Source organism: Cryptotermes secundus, unplaced genomic scaffold (assembly GCF_002891405.2).
Source record: "Cryptotermes secundus unplaced genomic scaffold, Csec_1.0 scaffold534, whole genome shotgun sequence".
NCBI classification, from domain to species: Eukaryota; Metazoa; Arthropoda; class Insecta; order Blattodea; family Kalotermitidae; genus Cryptotermes; species Cryptotermes secundus.
This window is the reverse complement of record NW_019739956.1, coordinates 725,008-752,926: the sequence shown is the minus strand read 5'-3', so window position 1 is coordinate 752,926 and position 27,919 is coordinate 725,008. Positions and strand designations below refer to the sequence as shown.

The 27,919-nt window shown below is 40.8% G+C and overlaps 1 protein-coding gene across 2 annotated transcripts; it reads left to right on the top strand.

Annotated features, from left to right (window-relative positions):
• The first annotated feature begins 296 nt into the window (after window positions 1–296).
• LOC111872144 lies at window positions 297–26,240 on the top strand. Of its 2 annotated transcripts, none has more exons than XM_023865733.2 (8): window positions 297–433; window positions 1,637–1,792; window positions 4,554–4,747; window positions 10,745–10,852; window positions 20,175–20,328; window positions 21,622–21,812; window positions 23,105–23,212; window positions 25,715–26,240. In XM_023865733.2, the coding sequence occupies exons 2-8, from the start codon at window positions 1,643–1,645 to the stop codon at window positions 25,857–25,859; spliced, it is 1,050 nt and encodes a 349-aa protein (XP_023721501.1). In that variant the 5' UTR covers window positions 297–433; window positions 1,637–1,642; the 3' UTR covers window positions 25,860–26,240. The 2 variants fall into 2 exon arrangements, with proteins under 2 accessions (XP_023721501.1, XP_023721500.1); XM_023865732.2 differs by having other exon boundaries at window positions 297–476.
• Window positions 26,241–27,919: the final 1,679 nt, after the last annotated feature.

Genomic DNA, 27,919 nt, shown 5'->3' with positions numbered 1-27,919 from the left:
AGGCAATAGTTAGAGCAACTTTAACACAATCTTCACAATTTACTTTATAACAAATTATCTTACCTGCCTTTATATTTTCGTATGTAATTAGTGCTCTCATTTCCATATGGAAAATGTGAAGTTTTATCTTTGCTTATGGCGCTCTTTGCAGAGGTCTGTGTACTTAAAATTCATGCCAAAGGATCCCAAATGTCATGCGTCACCTATGTTCTGTTAATTAACTTAATTAGTTTCAATTATAATCCTTGTCATCACAGCCGTTACTAAGCTAGGACACTCGCATTCACATACGCATAGAGAGTATGAGTCTAGGAGCAGAGAACATGTAGAAATGTTGTTCAGATTTCACTAGTAGAGGTGATCAGAACACGTTAGAGCTTGAAGAAGTTTCTGTCTATGGATAATTCTGAAGGAAATCTATAAAACGATCGTGGTTAGTTCAAGAACGTTTGTGCACGAGTTAAATATAAATTCAGGTGAGAACACAGGTGTGAAGCAAATTAAACTTTGTGTGTAAAAGTGAATATATGATGCTGGATTAAAGCATCATTTCGACATTAACCGTTAATTTTTCTACAATACTGGCAAAAGAGAAGTACTTGATAACAATATTTATTTTTTTTTTTTCAGAATATACGTGAATATATTACAGAATATAAGAAGTTTGGAGACCAAGAATTACTTCGATCTTTGTTATCTGCATTTTATTGTGTGTCATGATTAAACGTATAATTGAGAACTGAGTTATCCGAGAATACTTTCCAAGAGATTAATATTTTTAGAGGAATCAAACCTTCTGTTTCACTCTTTATGAAATGAATCCTGTTGCGTGATCAAACCAATCAAATATCACGTTCCGTGTGACGCAGCACATAATCTATAACATTCAATTTATTTAATTAAATTCACAACACGTTTCGGCCATTTTATCTGGTTATAATCAGGTGAATACACGCTTAACAAGTGCTTCTACGGAACTGTAAAGCACTTTACCTCTCATATGGGCCCAGAAGTCGTTGTACCTTGTAAATATGGGATCATAGTAGAGGTAAAGGCCGGTCACGGTAGCCGAGCGGTCTAAGGCATGTACTGTCTTCGCTCGCTTGGAAACCGGGATCGTGGTTTCGAATCCCACTCAGGGCATGGATGTTTAGTTTGTGTGTGTGCGTTTTTCTGTGATTGTGTACAAGTAGAGGCTTTGCGACGAGCTGATCACCCATCCAAGGAGTCCTACCAAATGTGTAAGATCTAGAAAAACCGAAGTGAACGGAGAAGTTCATGGAGGTAGGTCTAGGCCCACTGGGGCTGTATTGCCAAGGGGAAAAATAGAGGTAAAGAGCTCTTATTCATCTGATGATGACCAAAGAAAATGGTCCAAACATGAATAAAACAAATTGAATGTTATACATTCTCTGTGCTGCGTTAGACGGGACGTGATAGCTGATTTGTTCTGTTTTAAGTAATATATTAATTATATAGTAATAAATTTGCTTAACGGACCTTTGGTAAATTACGTCAAATGAAAAATTTCCAGATTGGACATAAATATCAGAATTATTTTTGTATATTCCTCTGAATTATTTTGCGGTTGCTGATCGATCAAAAAACTGGGGTCACAAAATGTTTTCATTCTCAGGTTGGTATGCATGGATACCGGCTGGTGTTCCTCTTCCTGCTCTCTGTGCTTGAACTCTGCACACTGTGCCAGTCCTCTTACGACGATATAAATGATGTGACCACACACTCACGCAGGAAACGTTACCTCGTGTTCCCAGACGGCAGCACATTCTCGGTGAGTGTTTAGGATACGAAAAACAAGTCAGACACTGCATGTAGTATATGTCTTATACAGACAAAATAAACTCCGTGGCCTATAGTACGCGAGCGAACTATACCGACCTAGCGACCGCCGCTTATCGGCGAATCTAGTGCCAACTTTAGCGGATAGAGGGTGTCACTTGATCAGCGCAACAAATCACCACGCCGTTAAACTCAGTTTTCTACAACGGAGCTGCTACTTTTCTATTCAAGTAGCTCCTCCATTATCCTCGCAATGCTGAGTGGACCCCGTTCCAGACGCACTACTTCACAGAAAATCTGATAGCGCCTGGAATCGAACCCGGAACCTCTTTATCTGTAGCCAGGAACTCTGACCACTAGACCACAGAGGCGGCATATGTTTTATACGTGTTCTCTAATTCGTTAGAAGAACTGTAACTTTAGATAATACATAACAAATAATTATATTCTTTATGTAGTTCAATTTCCTTCCTTCAGCGCAAACTGAAAGGAACATAATCCATTAAATACACATACTTCCAAGATGAATCTCAGTACTGAAACACCTCACAAACCAACAAGCTCACTGCATGATAGGATTCAGAAACTGTACAAGTTTAGTCCATACTTATATAATTTTTTTTTCTGACTTGATTATAAACCTACGAAGTTATTATCCTTCAGACTGAAAGGAGTACAGATGGCTGAAAAGCTTTCCCTTAAAACTGGAATTTCCGTAATTCAGTTCCCTCTTCATCCATCTCACTCACTCATGGAGATGAGCCCTTCTTGAGGATTTTCCAATTGTGCAGCTATTCAAGAATTTCCCAGCATTTTCTGGAAACCGAAGGTTCATTATCGTGTTCACAAGAGCCCTCCACTTGTCCATATCCTGATCCAGATCAATCCAATCCAAACCATCCCACCCTATCTCTCTAAGATCCATTTTAATATTGTCCACCCACCTACGTCTTGGTTTCCTATTGTTCTCTTTCCTTCTGGCTTCTCCACCAATATCCTATATGCATTCTTCTTCTCCCATATTCGTGCTACATACCCTGCCCACTTCATCCTCTTTGGCTTGATAATTCTAATTATACTTGGAGAAGAGTACAAGTTATGAAGCTCCTCGTTATGCAGTTTTCTCCAACCTCCTGTCACTTCATCCCTCTTCGGTCCAAATATTCTCCTCAACACCCTGTTCTCAAACACCCTCAGTTTATGTTCCTCCTTTAATGCCAGAGCTCTTCATCCATCTAGTCTACTTAATTCAGAAGTGTTTAGTGTTCATACACAATACTCTGATGTTATTTGTTACATCTCAAATAACATGGTTTGTTTTAAAATCAGTGTTCTGGCCAATGGAACCGGTAAGAAAAAACACCAACGCTACTAAATTAGCGACTATTTTAGGGATCCGGTCTGCATACTTATGCATGTCATGTTCATGCTTTTGTATCTGGGTTTTATATTTATTTATTCATTCATTCATCAGTAATCTGTCAGACGACAGGTCCACCGTCTCTTCCAAAACAGTTCCTCCACTTAATGCGATCTTCTGTTTTTGGAAAGAGACTATCCAGGAAAAGTGATAATGTGGTAGTTTTTCCATTTACTTTCCACATCGCAGTACAACAGCCGTTCAAACCACTCTGGTCACGCCTGTTGCTATGCGAACTTGAACCATCTCGAGCTTCATTTGCTCTGTGCTTCAAGTCGCTGCTGATGACGCTGCTTCCGGCATCAGTTTTTGGTGTCTCTCTTCGTCTGATGCCTACCCTTTGACCTGTCCAGCAAGAGAGGCCCTGACAGTAGTTACGCTACCGCTGGTATAGCTCTCAGGGTCCTTGGCATACTCAAACCCCCTCATCACGATAAGGTGGAGACACCAACGAGGGGGTGTATAAATTTATATAGTGGCATTAAACGTGAGAATTTACGGGAAAGTGTAGACTGTCTCAAGTCTCACGTAATTTCAGTGTGTACGTTATGCATAAAATCTGTATGAAGACAAAGAAACCAAGGTCTTAATGTTCCAAACTTCGTTGACACATCAGAGAATCTGAGAATATCAATTAACATGTGTCACCTAAGACGCAAATTAATTTATGAACCCTCTCTCTTTAGGAACAGCTCAGTGCACAAGGGCATTTTATGTTTTAAGTCCCTATGCAATAAAATCTTTTTTTAGCGTTTTGATATATTCAGACTCTGAATGAGAAGAATAAAAAAAATCGTAAAATCTTTAGAACTGTTGAGCCAGAAAAGAAAAGCACAAGACCAGAAATTAAGAACAACTGAGCCTGCTGCTTTTAACTCAGATTTCAACACGCAAAACTGTGGCCTGGCGAGAAGTTCCTGCTTACAGACTTTGAATTATTACAACAGAATTAACTTAATTGTTTTTGTTAACGCAAACTTATTGATTAGTTCTATTATTTTAGCTCGTTTACTAGTGTTATCAGTATGATTTTCACTGTTGTCTAAATGATACAATTTTCTTTGTCTATTCTTTTGTTTGTATATATGTGTTTGCTTGTTTCCTTGTTTTTATCTTTCTTTCTTTGTTAATTGCCCAATGATTTATGGGTAATCATGCAAATAAACAAAATTTAATTATGTTACAACAGATTCTTTAGAAGTGATAACGTATAGATATTATTACGCATTAAACGTAAAACATTAGTAAGTAAGAAAGCACTAGACCTACATTTGTCCCCATTAAGTACTCAGCTGTCCAACAGCTGATTCTAATGCTCCTCAAATATTCACAGATCGCATTCTGTGTCCAGTGGGGAATACTGGATTCGGACCCTCTTATCTTCACCGAAGCAGTGAACTGGGCCGTCTCTTACGAACTCCCGAATCAAACCATCCGCGATCCCGACACGAAGAGACTTGTGGTACCCTACATCTTACGCAGAAACCGACGAGAGCTGTATCATAAGCTGGAGACGGCAATGCATTCGTGAGTAACGAGCACCTGTTTCGAGCACGTCCCCAGAACTACTCGTTGCTGTTATGTTAATGACCCCCCAACATATGATTATCTAGTGGATGATATGGTGAGTAGGTGAAGGTTTATTATCGGATTTGGTGGAAGGATACGTCCATAGGTATACATACTGAATGACGAACTAGTCTGGTGATTTACAGCGGCTCCATGGTGCTACATTAGTGATTTAGTGAATGAAAAGTTATCTTATTTGGCGTAAGATAAGGTTGATTCACCTAATGTTTTATTTAAACTACTCTGTGTTACTGAATTTAATTGACCGTATCAGAGCGTCTTCAGTCAGCTCTATACATGGTCCAACGATGGTGTGAAACAATCAATCAATCCATCAATCCCAACAAGACGGTAATAATACCACTTACTAGGAAGAGAAATGTAAAGGGTCTTAAGGAACCGATTCTCTTCAACAAGACAATCCAGCTCTCCAGCGATGTCAAGTACCTTGGTCTAATATTAGACAAGGGACTGACATGGAAAAAGCAGCTGGACAAAGTCATTAACAAAGCCTATAAGGCTTTTTGGACATGCTGAAGCATGTTTGGTAAAACTTGGGGACTACAGCCACACGTTGTACATTTGGTATACACTGCGGTTGTGAGACCCATAATTACTTATGGTGTCACAGTATGGTGGCCCAGAGTTAAACTCAAGACAAGAAAGATGGAACTTGGCAAATTGCAAAGGTTGGCTTGCTTAGGTATTACAGGAGCATTTCGAACGTCTCCAACAGCTGCACTGGAGATACTCCTTGGACTCCCCCCACTGCATATGCAGATGGATGCAGAGGCCAGGGCAGGAATTTACCGTCTCCACTGCTGTGGACAATAGAAACCTAGATCCGATGGTTTCGGCCATGCAGACATGACTCAGGACATGAAAACAGAACCCATATTACAAATGGGGTCTGACAAAATGATACTGAGACATGTATATGAAAAACCCTTCAAAGTCAGATTTCCTGAAAGGAGTGAATGGGAAGACGGGTTTCAGCCTGACAGAAAAGGGGGACTGATCTGGTATACAGATGGTTCCAAGACACATAGAGGCACTGGAGCTGGTGTGTACTGCCATGGTACGAGGCGGAAACTTAGTTTCAGCCTTGGGCGGTACNTATTGCTGGAAACGAAGCAGCAGCACACCAATTAGCTAAAACTGGAGCTGAACATCCGTTCATAGGACCTGAACCAGCCTGTGGCATTTCTATGGGAGTTGCCAGACTGGTAATCAGGGACTGGACTAACATAAAACATAAGAAATAGTGGCAATTCTTAACTGGACTCATGCACGCTAAGGGACTCATACGAGGACCTTCTGATAAAAGAGCGAAGGAACTGTTGAAGCTCAACAGGAACCAGCTACGATGGGGGGCAGGACTACTTACAGGACACTGTCACCTCAAAGGACACCTGTTCGAACTGAGACTAAGTGATAGTCCCACTTGTGAGAGGTGTCAGATAGAAAATGAAACAGCCACACACGTCCTGTGTGAATGTGAGGCTTTAGCTTCTTTAAGACTACGTCACTTGGGTCAGTACTTTATGGAACCAAGTGACTATTTCGACGCCCCCACGTCCAAAATCCTGCGCTTCATCCGAAGCGTGGGGTTGCTGAGGGAATAATTAAAAAGGGGAAGCACAATGGACCACTGAGGTCTAAGTGCAAGGGCCGAGTAGGCGTACCCCTTCATACATACATATATACATACTGAATTTAAACTGTAAATATGTAAAATCGTTGCTGCTCTAAATAATTCTTAGCCAATTAAAGGTTATGGTCCTTGTAGTACTTTCTCCTATTCACGTGTTTATACGGAGTGTCCCAGGTGTTTGGTGCCATAGTTCAGGAGCGTACTGAGGGTTCCTTATAGAATGACTTTGAAATAGGAACCCATGTCCACAAACGTAAAATAGCAGCGCTAGGGCAGCATTTAAAATCATTTCGTTTAAACTTGGCGCCTCAATGTCCAACTGCATTGCATAGAGGAACAGCCATCCACCAGCATTCGTGCCATTGCCAAGATTGTGGGGACATCAGAATCAAGTGTTTTGAGGATGCTGCACGGCCAACAACTTTATCCGTATCATCCAACCCGTGTACACGGCGTAGGTCCAGCTGACTTCGTACCGCGAGTTCAATTTTGTCAGTGGATACTGAACCAGTGTTTACATCAGCCCAACTTCCTGAATCACGTGTTATTCACAGAAGAAACGCAGTTTACAAGGGATGGCTGGTTCAACTGTCGAAACAGCCACGTTTGGGCTGACTTAGTTGGTTACCACCAGGCGCAATATTCTGTCAATGTCTGGACGGGAATCATTGGCGATCACTTGATGGGGCCTTTCCTCCTACCACCGCGACTCAATGGGCCCTTTTACAAGGTGTTCCTGGAACGTATCCTTCGACTTTGCTAGAAGACGTGCCACTGATTGTGCGGAGGCAAATGTGGATACAGCATGACGGAGCGCCGGCACACTTCAGCATTGTATCACGAGACTACCTGGAAGCTGCTTTTCATGGCCGTTGGATAGGAAGAGGAGGCCCAGTGCCTCGGCCACCTCGATCCCCAGACTTGACACCTCTGGACTCTTTCGTCTGGGGCCATGTGAACAGCCTGATCTACGACACGTCTGTGGATAATGAATTCGAGCTCTTGGCCAGAATACTTATTGCAAGTGACGTGATCCGTGAGGCACCTGGAATATTTGAAAGGTGCGCCAAAGTTTCTTTCGTCGATGTAACGCATGCTTTGAAAATGAAGGGCGCCAATTCCAACATCTACTCTAGCAGGTGAGTCTTAAGAGTCTGGAGGGGGTAATATGCCTGTGCATGCTCTTCGGCATTGAGGCGCCAAGTTTAAACGAAATTACATTAAATTCCGCCCTAGCGCTGCTATTTTACGTTTGAGGACATGGATTCCTATTTTAAAGTTTGTTCTATAGGAACCCTCAGTATGCTTCTGAAGTATGGCACCAAACTCCTGGGACACCCTGTATAGATAATCGAGTTCCTTTCACAACCTCTTTCAAGGTCTTCCTCAGTCTCTGCGTCCTTTTGGTTTACATCGTTGGAAAATTTCCTGTATTCTTTCGTCAGTCATTCTACTTCTATCTATATTATATTCAGTTTTCCTAACATCTTCATCTCTTTTAGAACTAAAAGCAAGTGGTATTTTGGGCCGCGCCATAGCTCAAGCGGTTAGTCGCTGGCTTCCCACCGTGGCGGCCCGAGTTCGATCCTGGGTCTGGTCAAGTGGGATTTCTCGTAGACAAAGTGACGCTGGGGCAGATTTTCTTCGAGTACTTCGGCTTCCCCTGCCAATCTTCATTCCACCAATTGCTCCACAATCACACTCACCTATCATCTGGGGTTGGTACAAGAGGCCAGAAGTGGCCGCAGCACAAGGGACTTAGTCCCACTCCACTAGCAATAAAAGAAATGGTAATATGCCCAATACAGGAGAGCAGATATCTAATTCCAGTTACTTAGGAAGTGACGTAATATGTCTGTGTATATTTCACATGGCGATTTATTAAGTACCATAGAAGTAAATGTTAAATAAATTTCATATATTCACCACGTTATCGTGGTGAGGGGGCTTGAGTATGCCAAGGACTTTGAGAGCTATATCAGCGGTAGCGTAGCTACTGGCAGGGCCTGCCTTGCTGGACAGGCCAAAGGGTAGACATCAGACGAAGAGAGACACCAAAAACAAAAACTGATGCCGGAAGCAGCGTCATCAGCAGCGACTTGAAGCACAGAGCAAATGATGATCGAGATGGCTCAAGTTCGCATAGCAACAGGCGTGACCAGAGTGGTTTGAACGGCTGCTGTACTGCGATGTGGAAAGCAAATTGAAAAACTACCACATTATCACTTTTCCTGGATAGTCTCTTTCCAAAAACAGAAGATCGCATTAAGTGGAGGAACTGTTTTGGAAAAGACTGTGGACCTGTCGTCTGACATATAACTGTCTAACCGTCTAGTGCGTTAAGGCCCTTTGCGTTTGGGGCCACTCCTTCTAACCGTCCTTCTCCGGCAGTCCTCTGAAGAGCCCTTTGGTTGCTGGTTGCATCTGCTCCTGTAGCCGTTCCCTCTCACCTGTTGTTACTTCGAGTTGGCAGGTTGCTGCTGCGTCCTTCCTATCCAGTTCTGTTTCCTTTTTTGTTGTTCTGGTGGATAATAGTTTGCGGGGTATGGGTTATCGGAGTGCTGGGCGCCAGTAAGCTTACTGTAACGGCTTACATTTCGGGGAAAAGGGGGGACGAACTGGAAACTACAGGTGCTAGGTACCGCGTTCTCACTGGAGCGATGAGATTCGGTCTCAGGGTGAATACGGGAAAGAGAAGAGTGTTTTAGGTAGGCACTAACACACAGTGTTTAATTAGCCGATCTTGCTATACACGTACATGTAACAGCACTTGTTGCACTTCCATAAAACACCTGGAAATCTCTCCAACGTTGGCGACCGGATCCCTGGCTAGTTAGTTAGCGGCTGTTTCTTTTAGCACAACCCCTAGAATTGCACTTTCACTTATACTTTTAGCACAAAGAAAATTTCACGTTAAATTTAGAAGAGTTATCCAGAGATTGTTCCTGCAAACACTTAAACATAATTTCGGCTGTACACTTGGAGGGCTGTTCAGAGACTCATCTCGCAGACTGACCCTGCTTCGAAGCAAGGAATCTTCGCGGCTTCAGCTCCGCCTCCAAGTTACTACGCTAATTTCTGCTGATTGGAACAATTCGAATTTAGGGAGTTAACCATAATTCTCATTGCTCCAATCACATAACATTAATTTGGGACTTTGGACAAGTCCTAACGTCGTTTTTGACAGCTGCTTGAAAAATTATACCAGTAGCGTGCTTCCTGCCTGGTCTTTGTAGCAGTGAAGCAGGCCCTATTCTTGAAACCAAGAATCGGGCTAAGTCACCCTTGAGTGTTCCTTGCTACCTCTTGTGTATAATTACTATAAAAAGAAATATTGATTACAGATAAAGCTGATTGTATCAGTGGTACGGCTACAACTGATGAATGAATTGTGACCCATTGCTAGGAAACAACCCCGAAACAAACGACGTTTGCTATTAGACAATGGCTCGTAAACAGCGGCAACGGTGTTTTCTGTGTGATTCGTGCCTAGATATTATACACAGGACAATTAGTGAGTTAGCACCCTACAGTGTAAGAAAGTGAAGTGATTATTGGTGATTTAATTAGTCAGGTAACTGTAGTTCAGTCGTTTTTAGCTGTTGTTGTTAGAAGCTGCTAACTGAGGCATGGGGATTATTAGAAAACCCAGAGTAAAGGGAGAGTCCTCCATTAAAAGCCGTTACCAGGCAACTGCTGGTAAGAACACAGCAGACTGAGATGGCATAGTACGTGATGTAGTGAACTGCAGAATGTGTGAAATAGCGGTAACGCTATAGTTACTTATAATTACCATCTGTGAGTAATCAATAAATCCAATAACATATCCAAACCCCGTCTGTAGTCACTCACACACTGATAATATTTACTGTGAGCTGTTCAGATTATTATTTCAGCAAATTTACTAAGTTTCAGGAGGGTGAATTTGCTTTCTTATTTTAGAATCTTCTCATGGGATACTATGATTATAATACGAAGACTTGAAACAAAATTAAAAATATCGGTACTCTTCTCTGATATTAACTATATTACCAGACAATTATCACTTTTTCATAAATTTCCAAAACCTCATTCCAGGATAATACAGAAAATTATTAGTTGCTCTTCAATCCCCCTACCTCTCACCCTTCATAACTCATAATCCTGAGAAGAAAAAAATAAATCGAAAATCTCTCCCAGTCAGACAAGAAACTTCTACTAAAGAACTGCAGTAAATTATAACCAACTGCTATAAATGGAATACCGGTAATGAATTATCTTCCAGACGAATATATGTGCAAAGGCTTCCTATTCTATTTCAGGGCGGGACTGGATGGTCGCGCATGCATCAACAGAGCTCTGTGTGAAGCTACGCAACGGCTTAAGTCCAGGGAAAGCTTCAGTCAAGAAATGTTGCGCGTCATGTTCTTGTAAGTTTAATTCAATTAAATATTATTCAGTGCTAGTTACTTCACTCACTGACTTATGTAGCTGAGCCCTTCTTGATAAGCTGCCAATTGTGAAGTTACTTAATAGCCAGAATTAGTAAATTATTTCCTTAAATTAGGGGTGGGGCGCGGAGCGGACTTCATAGGTTTCGGTTCGTGCACTGCACTGGGTCTCTGTGCACCGTCATGGGAGCTTCGTGGGCTTCTGTTCATGCAATATTCTTGATCTCTGTGCAGCGTTTGTATCAACATCATTTGTGTTGAATATATTCACAGTCCCCTCGTTGGTGTCTCCACCCTATCGTGGTGAGGGGGTTTGAGTATGCCAGGGACCCTGAGAGCTATACCAGCGGTAGAGTAGCTACTGGCAGGGCCTCCCTTGCTGGACAGGTGAAAGGGTAGGCATCAGACGAAGAGAGACACCGAAAACTGATGCCGGAAGCAGCGTCATCAGCAGCGACTTGAAGCACAGAGAAAATGATGCTCGAAATGGTTCAAGTTCGTATAGCAACAGGCGTGACCAGAGTGGTTTGAACGGATTACTGATTACTGATGAATGAATGAATGAAATTAGGGGTACACTACGACCAAATTTGATCTTTACACTGTATACAAGAATTCGATTGCAAAGAAATTTTGTTGTGAACTTACTTAAAACACGACTAATATTATTTCGTAATACACTACTCACTCACGCTTATGCCAGAGGAGTGGAGAAGCATATACTGGTTGAGAGAGTCAAGAATTTTATTGCCTTTTAAGGAAACTTTAAGTTCATTGCAAAATTTACAAGAACGCCCCGTCCCACGTCGTTCTAACAGTATGAACATCCATTTCGTAATAAAACGTCTACCGATTACAGTGACCGTGCGGTCTAAGGCATGAAATGTCTTCGCTCGCTCGGACACTGGGATCTTGGGTTCGAATTCTACTCAAAGTATGGATGTCTGCGTTTATTCTGTGTTTGTGTGAGGTAGCGTTCTTGTACTGGCTGATCCCTAGTCCAAGGAATCCTACCGGCTGTCTAAGGTTAAGAAACTGAAGTGAAACGAGCGTTTCACAAATGCCCTGTGCTCAAAGTTCGAGCAATAGGAAAAGGAGGCCGCGCCATAGCTCAAGCCGTTAGTCGCTGGCTTCCCACCGCGGCGGCCCGGGTTCGATCCCGGGTCTGGTCAAGTGGGATTTGTGGTGGACAAAGTGACTCTGGGGCAGTTTTTACCGAGTACTTCAGTTTTCCCTGCCAATCTTCATTCCACCAATTGCTCCACAATCACCCTCACCTGTCATCTGGGGCTGGTACAATAGGCCAGAAGTGGCCGCAGTACAAGGGACGTAGTCACACCCCACTAGCAAAAATAAAAGATAACAGGAATAGAAGGAGGAGGAGAATGTATACATAATAGATGGTGTAAAAATTTACAGTGAAGTCACAATTTTTTTCAGGCTTGTGGACTACAATAATAGGGCACAGCACTAACATTAACCAAAACTGACATTCAGTTCTGTAGACCAGCCATATTATTCATGTTTTGTCTTTTTGGTCTATGACAACTTGTTTTTGGTAGGTTATTACCATCGTTTCGGAGAACACTAATGCCTCTATCTTCAGTGTCCCTTTATTTTTAAACTGATGATGAAGGCAACCAATTCCGCCCCCCCCCCAATATTTACAATCATAAAACCTATATACCTATAATCCCATCACTTCAATACTCCTTCTAGTGGAAACATAAAATCTCAGCTCTCAGTAACATGGAGTGATAATTACAAATGGAATAGAATTCGCATAAAGTATATTATGTTCATCTGTACGGATGAAACAAGCTAAAAAGAAATACATAGAGTGCATCCTATATGCACGTATGTGTCTGACCGCTGATATGCATTGTGTTACGTCATGTGGTTATTGGGCAGCACGCCTCACTGGACGTGATTTTGTTTTCAGACTTCCTCAGGAAGAAGTTAACGTGTACGAGCCGATAGAACACCACGAGTATGATGCGGCCTACCGTCGCGGTTTGTCCAACCGTGACTGTCCAAACACGTATTCGACTTGTCCTTTTTCACTGCTCGACGTGTTTCTCAGTGCGCCCAAATACGAACATTTATAACCACCAAGAAATATAAACTAACTCAAAACTCAAATACGCCGTGCAAGTAGTCCATTCAAGGTTACTGTCTTCTGTGATAACACGTCAAGTAGTACGGAAGATTATTACTGATATTTCGGAAGAAATTTCTGCCCCCAAATTTGGGGCATGATAGGATACCAGCCTACAGGGCTTCGTATCCCAGAAAACACGTATCGTCTAAAGTCATTGTCATGAGAAAATTGACCCTCGCATTTTCCTGTTTACATGATATCTGAAGGTGGGAAAAATGAAGATTAATATACTTAATACCAAGATTAATTGTTACAAAGATTAAGACAATAAGTGAACCTATATTCGCAATATGTCCTCTTTATTAGAACATCTCATTTTTCTTAGATGGATAAAGCAACAACATTACGGCAGATTCTTTTAGAAAAATAGAATTAATGTTGTTACGTGTTACAGTGATTAAGACACGGGTTTTGGTTGGTAATTAGATTTATTGGATACTTACTTGTCGTAAATGATTTACATAATTTACAATTACTCCACACTAACCTTCTCATAAAATTTTCTAATCTTCTACTACTACTAAGTAGCAGCAGCTCAAGCGGTTAGTCGCTGGCTTCCTACCGCGGCGGACCGGGTTCTATCCCGGGTCTGTTCAAGTGGGATTTGTGGTGGACAAAGTAGCGCTGGGACAGGTTATCTCCGAGTACTTCGGTTTCCCCTACCAATCTTCATTCCACCAAATTCTCCATCATCATAATATCCGGGGCAGACTAAAATAGGCCAATCAGTGGCCGCCGTGCCGAGTGGACCCAGTTGGACTCCACCCCAGCTAAGCGAATTAAAAAAAATAGAAAAAAGTAGTAATAGAAGGAGGAAGAGAAGAAGAGGAAGAAAGAGATGGAGGAGAACGAGCAGCTGTACTGATGGTAGATGGGAGGTTAACGAGGGCAAGTAACCTGTACGAAATCAAACGATTTAATGGAGTGGAAACCGAACTCGTCTCTGAAAAGATGTCTGTGGCTGATTTTCCTGTAAACTGTAAATCTGATTTGAATGTTCTTATCAGATTAAAACTATGGATAGGATTATACACCACTGAGCTAGCTTAGATCAGAGTAATAATATTAGTAATGCTGGAAGAGCACGAGGAGAGTGGATTTCAGCCCCAAATATTAGGTTCATAGAACAAGACAGAAATTTCCATTAAACAAAGGAATTACGAATGTTTACTTAAATTGTTCAATGCTTAAAATATTCATAAAATTCCTACTTATTTACTTACGGTATACTCAATGACGTTCTATCAACTGCAAGAGTTTCTCTACAGCGTCAAAACTTGTCGATTGAGTATTGCATGTTGTATGGAATGAAGCGTTCAAGGGATATGCTAAGCATCTCTCAGGAGGTACTAAAAATAATACGATTTCGGGAATACGGATTTCGGGACTGAAAACATAAGCTGAAATATCTCGAGTAAAAAGGCGAAACACCTGACGGCAACTTTCAGTGAAATGTAGATTACTTTGCTTTAATGAGACCATGAGTGTGTTTAGGAGTGTCGAGGAGTGGACTACAGTTACATAAATACTCATTTTAGAATACGGTATTATTTACACAGCCTTAAAAATTTGTTTTACCACTCGAACGTAATTACTCAAGTCAAGCTCAAATGTTGACTTTCTGCTGTTGGCTCACATGGCTTCACATGTCTTAACCTCGCTGAAGATTCGTCAATACAATCCAGTTACCATACGTTTTGAGTCCGACGCGAAATTCGGCGAGTATTGTTACACAAGAGACTTGTCATGTTATCAAAATAATATCATATTGTCAGCGATAATTAGAATCTTCATCGCATAGTACGGGTACTCCACACGGACTGGCTGAGGTAAGAAACACAGGAACGAAATCGTAAGCATTAAAATTGTTCGCGGAAGGATACACCGTCCGCTGTCAGCACAGGTCAGTGTCACGATTCTCTACAGATTTGTTAAAATAATATTTTTCTCCGCGTTCATATCATATATCGTCCACTGTCTAAGACATATGTAATATTCATGACGTTTCGGTAATTGGCTCTTCCTGAAACGTCGTGTGTATAACATGCCCAAGAGAATAAATAACGCCCATATAATTCTCTTGTAAGCTTTATATATGAAAGTGTGACTATTTCGTTATAAATTATTAGTATTCTTGGAAGAGGACATACCATTTCTTATGTATCACAACGAGTTATTGCCCATTCCAGGATGCGAGGTTAGTTATTTATTGGAGAGGGTGGGTTTCCCCATGCACCGCGACCAGTAGTGGTCCATTGTGCTTCCCTCTATGATATTCTACCAGTCTCTTTACCCTACCGATAAATGGTGCGTAACATCAGTCCCGCCGAGCAAGCGAGTTCGGCCACTTGCTTAGCGGTGTCTATAATGCTTCCCCCATCTATCAGAGGCCTTAGAGACTATTGTTGGGCGGGAAACGTCCTGGAATTTGGCTCAGTGATCCCCTTTGGAGATATGAGGTTCTTTTGCGTGCCGTAAAGCTACGACACGGGACACACGCTTTAAGTCCCTCCCGGAGGACTTGTTCCCTGAATTTTTCCGCCCTTAAAAATTCGACCACCTCTGCCGGGTATTTGAACTCGCGTACCACGAGTCATGAGGTGGGAACGTTACCTCTAGACTACGGAGGCCGCTAGGATTCGAGGTTCAGTCATATGCTTTAACATTCCGAGACTATATTTCGATGTGTTTTATGATTTATGGAACATAGAAGAACAAGTTCTGTCAGGTCATTGCAGCCTTCTATCTGTTTAAGATTAGGACAGACCAAGTGGTAATTAGGGGCAAGTTAGATTACTAAAACACATTACTTTCCAGTACAGGGAAATAAGTTTTAAAATTTAGAATTACATTTTTGCAAGCACAGAAAACTTTTTCATTTCCAGAGCCTGGGTTTTTGTACCCCACATATTGCCATTAGTCTTGTATCGAAAACAAGGAAATAATCACATTTCTCAATGTGAACTTCGTATATTTCGGGTATATTGCTGGCATATTCAGGCAGGGCTGGAGGGCGTCAAGAGTGATGGACACAAGGCATCACCAGCACAATTGATGGATTCTGTTCATGCCTTAACAGAGGGACTTCATCTGGAACCCACCATCAATTGTTTAAGACCATCAAAAAAAAAACGAAGAACATGCTGTTGAAATTTATTGTATACGGAGAAAACTAATAAACAGAATTCAGTTACTTCAGCATGACGGATAACAGAATGCATAGGTACTTATATTTACAGTTTAATCATATGATAACCTTCCATTCGCCGGTTACATTTGCCGAGCGGTCTTAGGCATGCACTGTCTTCGCTCGCTCGGAAGCTGGGATCTTGGTGCCTTCGGATACCACTCAGGGCATGTATGTTTAGTGTTTGTGTGTGTACGTTTTTCTGTGTTGGTGAACAGGCCTTGTGACAAGCTGATCACCCACCCAAAGAGTCTTACTGAATGTCTAAAATCTAGTAAAGCGAAGTGAAACGGAGAGTTTCATGGAGGTGGGCCAAGGCCCAAATTGGTGCTGTAGCGCCAAAGGAATCTGTGTGTTGCGGTTTAGAGCATTAGAATAATGTGAACATCTCCCACCGACACACAAAAGGGACTATTGTATGTAACGTAAATACACATCAATCTATTTATGAACAACAGAAATCATGAAGAAAGCTGTCTTTTGGGATTTGGCACCGTGTATATGTGATGTTAACCGACGTTTCGGAGGAACGTATCGCCTCCATCTTCAGGGTAGAAGGAAAAATATAAGAAATCCGCAAGCGAAGAGACCGTGAGAACCGGTAAAAGCAGTGGGCTTTCTTCATAGTCACCGCCGTGAAAGCCTCAAATCTTACAACAGAAATCATATCGCCTGCTACTCTGTCAAGATTTCGGTGTAGATAGAATACCACATTAGTATCTTTGAACACTTCCTTTGACATAGTGTTAGCCCTTGAAAATACTCATACAAACGGATTCTGTCAACGAAATGTCTTAATTGTTTCTAAGCCACTTCGAAACCTGAGGAGCGCCTATTAAGTTCATAGGTCGCCCGTCTTGTAAACACGATTTTCCTTGAAAAATTGCATGTGTTTCTGGTGGTACCTCGTTTAATATTTATCAGGTAATGAGAACAATAAAGCAAACTTTATCGAGAAAATGGAAGGCACTTCCATGTCGACAGGCATTTCCAGTAAGCAAGTGTCATCAGGAATATATTTTGAATCTTTTATATTCAGCCATCAACCATGGTCCACAGTTGCTGTTGATAAAATAAAATAATTTTTATTGACTTAAGCCTAGGTATACATATGGTTTCTTTCATTCTATTGACGTAATGCTCTGTTACATCAAGACTTTGAAGCATATATTAAAAACTTATATTTATTTACTTTTCATTTAGAGTGTATAATACCGGTATACATTGAAATTTTAATAATGACTGTTTAGTCATTCTCTAGGCCTAAATAATTTCCCTCGTCAACGAATAATCAGCACCTAAGATTGAAAAATGCACGCGAATAGAATATTTGTTTATTATAAGAGAAGCAATGTTTTAATCTTAATTATTTCAGACATGTTCCTCTTGCTGGAGGCACCTCTTAAGTGTTCTCTATATGCCATCACAGTTTTGTATTTATTGCACGCTGGTGGTTACTTCCTGAACCACTATTCTTCAAACACAATTTTTCTTTCATGAATAGAATGAAAACGTGACGACTTGAGTAGTTGTGTAATCTTTTCATGATTTATGGAAATCATAATTCGGGTGCGTTAACATACAGGCGCTCTTACACACGTGCATCTCTTGATTAGCATGTCGAAACACTCACTGTGTTTTGTAAATTTGGTTCGAACGGTGTTCGATTATTTGTAATACAGGCAACTTCATCTCTATTCCTGTTTCAATCGTATAACTCGGCATTTTCGTTACTGGCATACCATAAATATAAACGTAAAGTTATCCCTGCAACAGGTCGTGAAGGCCCATAGGGTTGTGAGACGCTGAGGCTCCCACATTTTCTCTAGACCAGGGGTCTCCGAACTTTTCGAACCGCGGGCCACATTAGGCAATTCAGCACTTTCAAAGGGCCGGATAAAATGAGAAATTACTAGCTCTAGGTATATTTATTTTATTGAAAGCACAGAATTTCATAAACTAAATACAAAGTACGTGAGAATAAATTATCGTATATTAATGACAACAGACAGTAGTAGCAAATGCTCATATTCTCATCACAAATTATAATAAAACAATTAATGTGAATGATGGAACTCTTTCTGCGTTCTTAAAATCTGATTAAATTGAGGTTCAAATTTTGAAACGCTAATCACAAGTAGCGACTTTAAATGTTCATCGAATAAATTTGCCCTGTATTTCGACTTGATGTATTTCATCTGGGAAAAAGTTTGTTCACACAGATACGTCGTCGCAAAAATGGAGATAAATTTATAAGCAAATTTCTTTAAATTTGGAAATTGCTCAGAGTTCAGAAATTCCTTCCTTGTATTTGGCTTTAAAATGATAATTTTCCTGAAGTTCAATAATTTCCATTTGAATTTGACTTGGGACATCTGCAGTATCACAGTCAAGCGGATTTTGAAACAATCTAATTTCCTGAGCACTGGCATCCAAATCAGTAAATCGCTTCCGAAATTGTTNAAGTACGAAGAAATACCGCGCAGTATACGGTCCAGAATTAGTAAAATTGTGAATAATATTTATATTAACATAATATGGAATATCAGTATATTTTAAACTCAATTTGAATTTGAAATCTATGAACAAGTATTTTTCTTACCAGTACTCATTGGAAATTAGTTCAATTTGCGCATTTCTGCACAATTCTTTCGCGGGCCGGATAAAATCACATCGCGGGCCGCATTTGTCCCGCGGGCCGTAGTTTGGAGACCCTTGCTCTAGACAATCGGCTCACAGATGGCAGTAAGGTTGTCAACCTTACGTGCCTACCGCCCTTTAACCCCCAAATAGATTCCGGGTACTCATTTCTTTTAGAGGCTTAGTCGACCCCAGGGACATAGTGTTGTTAGAAGGATTAGGTCAAATGAAAAATCCGATGATCTTATCGTGACTCGAAGCAGCGACCTGCCGGCATGTAACATAGTGCCTCAACCATCTATGATACCTCGTGTCCTTCAACGGCACACCATACATAATATAATACATCAAGCGTTCTATGCCCGCAGTTAGATCAGCGTACAGCATTTTCTGTTACAGTATATAATATTCGTGTTCTTTTCAAAATGATGAACCTCGTTCATTTGTAACGTTTTTAACGAAATCTGTATGAGACGTACTTATGGGAATAATGCAACAAACATAGAGATACAAGTCTTCGTAGTCACAAAGTGCGATATATTTCCATGGATGTGATAATTGTGATTCTAGCAGTACTTGCCCCCGAAGCGTAAGTAACACCATATCAGACTATACAAAGTGTGTGTTCAGAACATTATAAACCGAAGCAACTAGAGACTTCTTCCAACACATCACTCACTCATGGAGCTGAGCCATTCTTGAGGGGCCGCCACCTGCGCAGCTACTCAAGAATTTCCCAGCATTTTATGGAACCCGGAGATTCATTACCGTGCTCACAACAGCCCTCCGCTGGTCCATATCCTGAGCCAGGTTAATCCAATTGATACCATCCAATCCTATCGCTCTGAGATCCATTCTAATATTGTCCACCCACCTACGTCTTGGTCTTCCCAGCGATCTCCTTCCTTCCAGCTTTCCCACAACTATTCTCTACATATTCCTCCTCTCCCCCCATTCGTGCTATATACCCAAACAATCTCATCTTCCTTGGCTTGATCATTCTAATTATACGTGGAGGAGAATACAAATTATGAAGCTCCTCATTATGCAGTTTTCTCCAACCTCATTAAAAACATCTGTTCAAAGAATTAGGCTAAGCAATTTCATTATTTCAGGAAAACTCCAGCTGACCTCGAGCAATTCTAATAGAGCTCGTATCTGTGAATGTAGCTTCACATATGTTTTTATACACTCGGTGTACAGGTACTTATTTTCTCCATGAAATTTAGAATTGTATAATAAGTTAGAAAACTTCGATTTCGGTTTTTCAGAAACCCAGGTGCTTAAGCATGCGATGCGTCTCTATGTTGCAGTGCCGTTATGGACAATTATCAGCCTCTCCTCCTTACTCTTCTGGTGCTAATCTTTTTCCACACATCGTGCCAGACATTTTATGACGGCGATAGCGACATAACCGTACCGCGCAGGAAACGTTATGTTGTCTTTCCACGGGGCAGCACGTTCTCGGTAAGTTACACTAAGGTCCATTTCACTGGCTGTAAACTAGCTCTAACTGCGTTTACATGTTCCTTGAGTATAAGGTATCAGTTTCTGAGAATATGCACTTCATCATGACACTCGGTGATCAGTAATTAAAACGTTAATTTATCTTTATTTTCTCGGATAATGCACTAACACGCATACGTTACAAAATTCGAGATGAAATATAGAGAACTGAGTGAGTATACTGAGCTACGGCCTAGACGACGGGGTTCGATTCACTGGAGGGACAAGAGACTTTTCTCCACAGAATCCAAACCGGCTCTGTGGCCTACATAACCTCCTACCCAGTGGGTACCAGGGAATTTTCCTACAGTAGTAAAGCCACTGCTCACCTCCATACAGTGCCGAGGTCAAGAAAGGTGACACTATAATTCTATCCCCCATAACTTCTTCCGCGGTATCGTAGTTGGTAGAGGCACTATGTTACAAGCCGGAAGGTCAAGGTTTTCTAGTTCCGATGAGGTCATTGTAGTGTTACAACTTACCCCGAGGTCGACTCAGCCTCTAACATAAAGGAGTACCAGGAATATTCCTGGGTGGTAAAGGGCGGCCGGCGGTTAAGGCTGACAACTTTACCGCCATCTGTGAGCCGATTGTCTAGAAAATGTAGGAGGCTCGACGTATCACAACCCTATGGGCCTTCACGGCATGTTACGGGGAAAGATTTATATTTTTTTATAACTTTTTAAGCAAGCACAAGAACGACTATACTTTTCACTTCACATATAAATCAACTGATTGCCAAATTACTGGAAGGTGTTAAATTCTCTACAGGACAAAAGGCACATCGCCTCATATTTTGTAAGAATTTCTGGTTTCTTTCCTGAGATAAAATATGTATTTCAAATGGACAAATGTTCATTTCAGTGGCGTCGCACAACGCAACTATATTTGTTAAAGCAGACCCAATGTAGCAAGTAGCTAAATACAATTATAATTTTAATTTCATGCATCCTGCCGTGTTGCAATATATACAACCTCTTTATTTTTACCGTCACAACACAGCAAATATAGAACTTCAAGGACAATGCTCAGTATAGTTCTGCTACATGTTTCGGCCACCAGTGGCCATCATCAGGCAAACGTACTGCAGTTCAATGGTGTACATTTGTTGAAGTGTGTTTGCCTGATGATGGCCACTCGTAGCCGAAACATGTAGCAGAACTATACTGAGCATTGTCCTTGTAGTTCTATATTTGCTGTGTTGTGACAGTCAAATAAAGAGGTTGTACACAATTATATTATGTTTGCCTACAGCTCGCTTTTAGCAATAGAATAAGGACCGTGGCAGGCGGAAATATATTCACAAGTGGACTGAACTGGGCTGTTGCTTTCGATCTGCCTAATCACACTCTTCGCAATCTTCGACCAAAAAGGATTGTGTCACCGCTGACCTTTCGACTTCAGAGACGGGAACTGTATCGGAGATTGGAGACAGCGATGAATTCGTAAGTTCTATAGATGTGTCACTTACATTGGACACAATAATTTTACTACTTTCTCTGCGGAATCTTAGAGTTACAGAGCTGTTCAATAAATTTCAGCCTTTTGCAGAACCCTAAAGTTAATTTCATTGTTTTCTAGAGCTCATCATTGCACCATAATTAGAGTCTATTGAATTCTGTCAATAACCTGTCACCATACGTTTGTGTGAAACCTATTGCCATTATTCTTCCATTCATGCCTGGTTCTTCGAAGGAGTCTCTTCCCTTAAAGGGCTTTGTCTAAATTCTGTATGTATTTCCTATTAGGAATAAAAGTAAAGTAAGTAAAGCTATCCTTGTAACAGGCCGTGAAGGCCCATAGGGTTGTGAGATGTTGAGATTCCTACATTTTCTAGATGGCGGTAAATTTATCAGCCTTACACGCCGGCCGCGCTTTACTCGCCAGGAAAATTATTTAATTAATTTCTGGTACTTATTTCTGTTAGAGGCTGAGTCAACCCCAGGGCCGTAGTGCGGCTGGAAGGATCAGGTCAACTGAAAAAATCCAGTGACCTCATCGGTATTTGAACCACTACCTTCCGACTTGTAGCATAGTGCTTTAACCACTACGCTACCGTGTCTCCCTTTCCTATTAGGAATATTGAAATAAACATAAAATATTTAGATAAAATAAATTAATTTAATGAGAAAATGTCTTTATAAATAAATTATATTTAAGTGATTTTGCTGTTTACATTATGAGAATGCAGTCAGAAATGAAACTGGACAAATCACATGATTCTTTGTGAATGGATGACCGTCCTTGTTTCAATCCTGCATTTGATACATTCAGCTGTCTGAATTTCAAAAGCTGGATTTACTCCAGCTTTCGTGCTATTTTAATATAATTTAATTTACAAAATCCTATTTATAGCCACACACCCTTTGAAAAGCAATCCAACTCAATATGGTAACCGTGGGGCTTAGTGACAGGACACTGATCCAGGATCATCAATGCAGACTGGCGAGTATACAGTGTTACTGTGATCTACCATTCACGCTGCTATGAGAATTTTTATTGTCGTGTGGCTTGTGACGCCATGCATTATCGTACTTTTCCAAAAGGGTTCGGAGGACACATTTCCTCCATTTTCAGATAGAAATAACCCTGAAGATGGAAGCAGTAATATCCTCTGTAATGTTAGTTACTACCTTCGCCGTATCATTAGCTGGGAGATTGTAATCCCAGACTAATATTATGGTGTGATGTACCCAGTGGGCTGCCAACGAATGCTGACAAGAATATTTCTTTACAGAACAGGAGTTGACGGTCGAACGTGCATCAAAAAAGCTTTGTGCGAAGCTGCGCAGCGCCTGAAAGTAGGGGCCAACCTCTGGGAAGAGATAACGCGAATCTTGTTCACGTGAGTATGGCTACACTTGCAGAGAGCGGCCGAACAATAAACACACAAACGATATTAATTCTGCCATTTCCTTCTTCTCTCAACACCAAAGAAATATACATTTGTATATATTGTCACGTCTTGGGTATGTCACGCTACAAATAACTTCACGTGGGTCTCACACTCACTCTTACACACCGTACCATTATTATCGCTTACAGTATCACTTGACTTCTGGCCCAATACTCTAATGCGACGTCTCAACTATCCTTGGCCGTGGTTGGATCTCAACTGTCTCTGGTGGCTGTTATCCCAAGACTGTCTCGTTCTCATCTCTGACTCTGCTTATATAGGCGTCACACGGACCGGATAGCGGACACCATTTCACGGTTCCGTTGCCGCTGTTCAGACAGTCCGTTGTTAGGGGAACGTTCCTTATAGAATGCACCGGTAACATGTTTCGTCTCATCAGTTGTTACTCAAAGAAAATTCGTTGCTAAGGTTTGTCGCTTCGGGAACTCCCCAATTTCCACGTATTCGTTGTCGTGGAAGTGTCCGTTCCGATTGTAGCGGTTGTCGCGGCGATGGACGTAAGGTAACGCGTCACAATACTTTTTTCTTCATCTTCGCTCATATTTTGGAGCATAGGGCTGATTTCACAGATTCATGATTATTTTATAGACGGTAGGACTCCTTGGACAAATGATCGGCTCGTCGCAAGGCTTCCACCTAAACACAGGACAACATAAACACAAAATAAACGCATATACAAACCGGATATCCATGTCTTGTGTTGGATTCGAACATAAGATGCCGGCTTCCGGAAGAGTGAAGACAGTACATGCCCTAGACCGCTCGGCTACTGTGACCGGCTTCATATAAAGTAGAGTTCTTTTAAAAAATAGTTGCTTTATTAAACAGTAAAATATCGCGTAACTCTTCCGAAGACTACAGACTTACGTTATAATTATAGAAGGATCCGTTGAAATCAGAGATAAGCTGAAAATATTTTAGTAGAGCAGTCCTGTTTGTTATGGGCTCTATGATTGCAGTGAAATACATTCCTGATCCAGTCAGTGACTGAGGACAGTTATTTCTAACAGATCCAACAGAAAACTGTCTCCAATCCCTCACCCGAGAATGGGAACGAATCGAGTCTCCGAGAGCTTGTATAACGGACGTATACAGAGTCCAAATATCAAACAATCCAGAGAGTTATACGCTATTGTCAGAACCATTCAGAACATGCTTAAAATTATTCCTTAGTAGAATAAATAGAAATAGAACTTAAAATGAAATTGTTCAGAAGATATTGTAAATGTCAAATATTTATTATAGTAATGAATAATTAGGCTATAACATAACTGCCTTTCAACAATTTATGCATCACTAATTAAGGAAATGTCAGGAAAGACTACATCTATAATGATTCTACATATTGCATTAATGAACAAATTTTGCGCTCAAGAAATAATGTTAAATTTTCCGACAATATCAGTGAAGAAGTTCTCAAGGATTTTGATGAACAAATTTGATATAAGTGTAAACCCCTCTATATTTTTATTGCTATTGGGGTGGGACTAAATCCCTTGTACTGCGCCCACTTCTGGTCTATTGTACCAGCCCCAGATGATAGGTGAGTGTGATTATGGAGCAATTTGAGGAATGAAGATTAGCAGGGGAAACCGAAGTGCTCGGAGAAAACCTGCCTCAGCGCCACTTTGTCCACCACAAATCCTACTTGACCATCCCCGGGATCGAACCCGGGCCGCAGCATTAGGAAGCCAGCGACAAACCGCTTGAGCTATGGCGCGACACTAAACCCCTCCCTTAGTAGATCTTCTGCTTAAGTACTTTTCCCAGTTCAGTTCCAAGTCATATTTTAATGAATTTGTAAGTTGTAGAAGGTCATAACATTGGCATATTTGTAAGGCGATGAATTTTCTTGATATAATTTTTGTTAATTTATATATTTTTTGTATTATTATATGCAGAAGTGAAGGTTTGTGCTTATCCTCCTACTTCTACCTACACCCATAGCATCCGGCCATCGATCAAAGTTCCTTGTAGTCACTGCAATTAGGGATATCTCGATTCGAAGCACCTTCGCTCGTGCAATTTCTGTGGATTCCTCTTACAACAGATTGCATAGGAATAATAAAAATGCTTATTTCATACGTCACTTTAATGAACACTTCCTTCGTAAAAGCAATGAAATTTCCCGCAATATTCTTACTCATTATTTCTATTAAAGTTAAAGAGCCAACACACGTGACAGCCCGCTTTGTATTACTTAGAACCGTGACACTGCATGAGGCTTGCAATAGCAAGTACACAAATTTATCCGTTAAATCGTGTACGGATGCAGAGCGCTTTATGCATTACACCCTTGTATGGTTCCCTAGCAACTGTCGGATAAACAAAAATAAAGGAGGAAGGAGTGAGAAACGGATATCAATTACACATAAATCATTAAGAAAGTTTATTATCCGATGTGATCAAAAACACTCTTCTTAATTTCAGGCTTCCAATGGAAGAGGTTGACCTGTACGAGCCAATAGAGCACCACGTGTACGATGCGGCTCACCGACGCGGATTGTCAAACCTCAACTGTCTGAATTTGTACAGAGCTTGCAGATTTTCTTTGATAGATATGCTACTCGGGTAAAAGCAGTAAAGTGGACGGCATCATGAAATATGACGTATAACAACTCAGAGAAGAGCGGTCTTCGAGTTAAACAGATGAAGGGGAGACACACAAATACACATAATTACACATGCACGTCCATATAACACGTACCTAATCTGTGACTAGAAAACTTCACTTCTCTCGTTTAACTTTCTGGTTATGAAACACCTAACCTTGTGAAAGGAGTTTATATGACTTATAAATAAGGCATTTCTTACCGAAAACCGTCACAACACAACAATCAATAATACGTGTAAGTAGCTCTAGGAGATACTTTTGCTACATATTTCGGCCTTCAAAAGTCCATAATCAGGCAAATACACTAAACTTTTCGTTATTGAATTGCATGTCAAATATAGGATAGAGTACTAAACTTCNATTTGGAAGTTGGTAGTTGTAATCGTAATTTATGTAATGCTTATACGGACATATTATATACACAAAGGCTGATGTGGTGTTCGGAGGCTTGTTATTTATATTTGATACTATTTGACGGGTGACTCCGTTGTGTAAATGTCCGATCTGAAGGAGAGAGAGATAGGCCGAAACGTGTAGCAATGTCTCTCCTAGAGCTACTTACACGTATTATTGAGTGTTGTGTTGTGGCGGTTTTCAGGAAGAAATAATATATGAAACACAGCAGGATGCATTCACTGAAAGTTATAAACAAGGTCTCTACAGTGTCTAAGATTTGAAACGTGTGTTTTTAAGACGTTTCACATAAACAAACAGCAAATATGTGAAGGATTGTAAAGCAACATGCTAGCATAAATGTGATTTATTGCGAACTTATAATCTGGGCACGCCCTTAATAAGAATAAGACGTTTATACAGACGAAATCACAGGAATTTGTCCCAAGAATAAAAAATATGCATTAGAAAGAGTGTTTTTTTGTTTGAAACACAGTTCTACGGAAGTTAGATGTATCATCTTGATCAGAATTGAGAACTTGGGAGATACATGGCTTTGTGGGTACATTCAATGGGACACAAGTCCAACGAAATAAATTATAAATATTTATGTACTGCATATTTATTTTCATATAATAATTATTAAGTTCGAAGACGTAGATACTAAGGCACGAAAAATAAATATTTATATAATATGGAAACACGCGGTATCGTAGTTGGTTGAACACTGTTACAAACCAGTAGAGTTCGAGTCACAATGAAGTCACTGGATTTTTCAATTGGCATAATCCCTCCAGCAGCACTATGACCCTGGAGTAGACTCAGCCACTGACAGAAATGAGTACCAGGAATGCCCTTGGGTGTAAAGGGCGGCCGGAGCGTAAGGATAACAACCTCACCGCCATCTCTGAACTGCTGTCTAGAAAATGTGAGAGCCTCGACCTCTAACAACCATGTGGGCCTACATTGCTTGTTACAAGGATAAATTTACCTTTTCTATTTATATAATATATATATATTCATATATTCATTTGAATATAGTAATTTCGATGCCGACTAACTGGAGTACGTTTTGGAAAATCTAAACGAAATATTGTCTCAAAAATATCATACCTGAATTTGATCTTAAAGAATACAAGTCTCAAGTAATAACTGAACACACTTCAGAGAGAAAAATATTATCAGTTATATGAGAAGGATATCAATATTATATTCAGTTCAGAAGGATCCTCTTACTCATATTCCTGTGTGTAAGGACCATAAGAACAATAGTGAAATCTGTCTTGTGACACAACGAAATCAACAATCGGTGCCCGGGGCCGTAGAGGCAAAGCTCCACACACGTGGTGTGTTCAAAAAGTATCGAACCTTTGGTCGGCAGAAATTCATTTATTGATTTGGAGGTACAAAACCCCAATCCCCTTCAAAGCAGTCTCCTTGGTAATGCACACACTTCTCCCAGCGCTTCCGCCATTGTTGGAAACACTTCTGGAACGCGTCTTTTGGAATGGTGATCAGCCGGGCCGTCGCATTCCGCATGATGTCTTCTCTTGACTCAAATCGGGTTCCTTACAGCGGCATTTTCAGCTTGGGAAATAGCCAAAAGTCACACGGAGCCATATATACGC

Excerpts from the sequence above, each read along its gene's own strand:
- LOC111872144 (XM_023865733.2), top strand. The coding sequence starts at position 1,643 with ATGCATGGATACCGGCTGGTGTTCCTCTTCCTGCTCTCTGTGCTTGAA. Across the intron at positions 1,793-4,553 it reads CAGACGGCAGCACATTCTCG|ATCGCATTCTGTGTCCAGTG; the intron begins GTGAGTGTTTAG and ends AAATATTCACAG. Across the intron at positions 4,748-10,744 it reads CTGGAGACGGCAATGCATTC|GGCGGGACTGGATGGTCGCG; the intron begins GTGAGTAACGAG and ends ATTCTATTTCAG.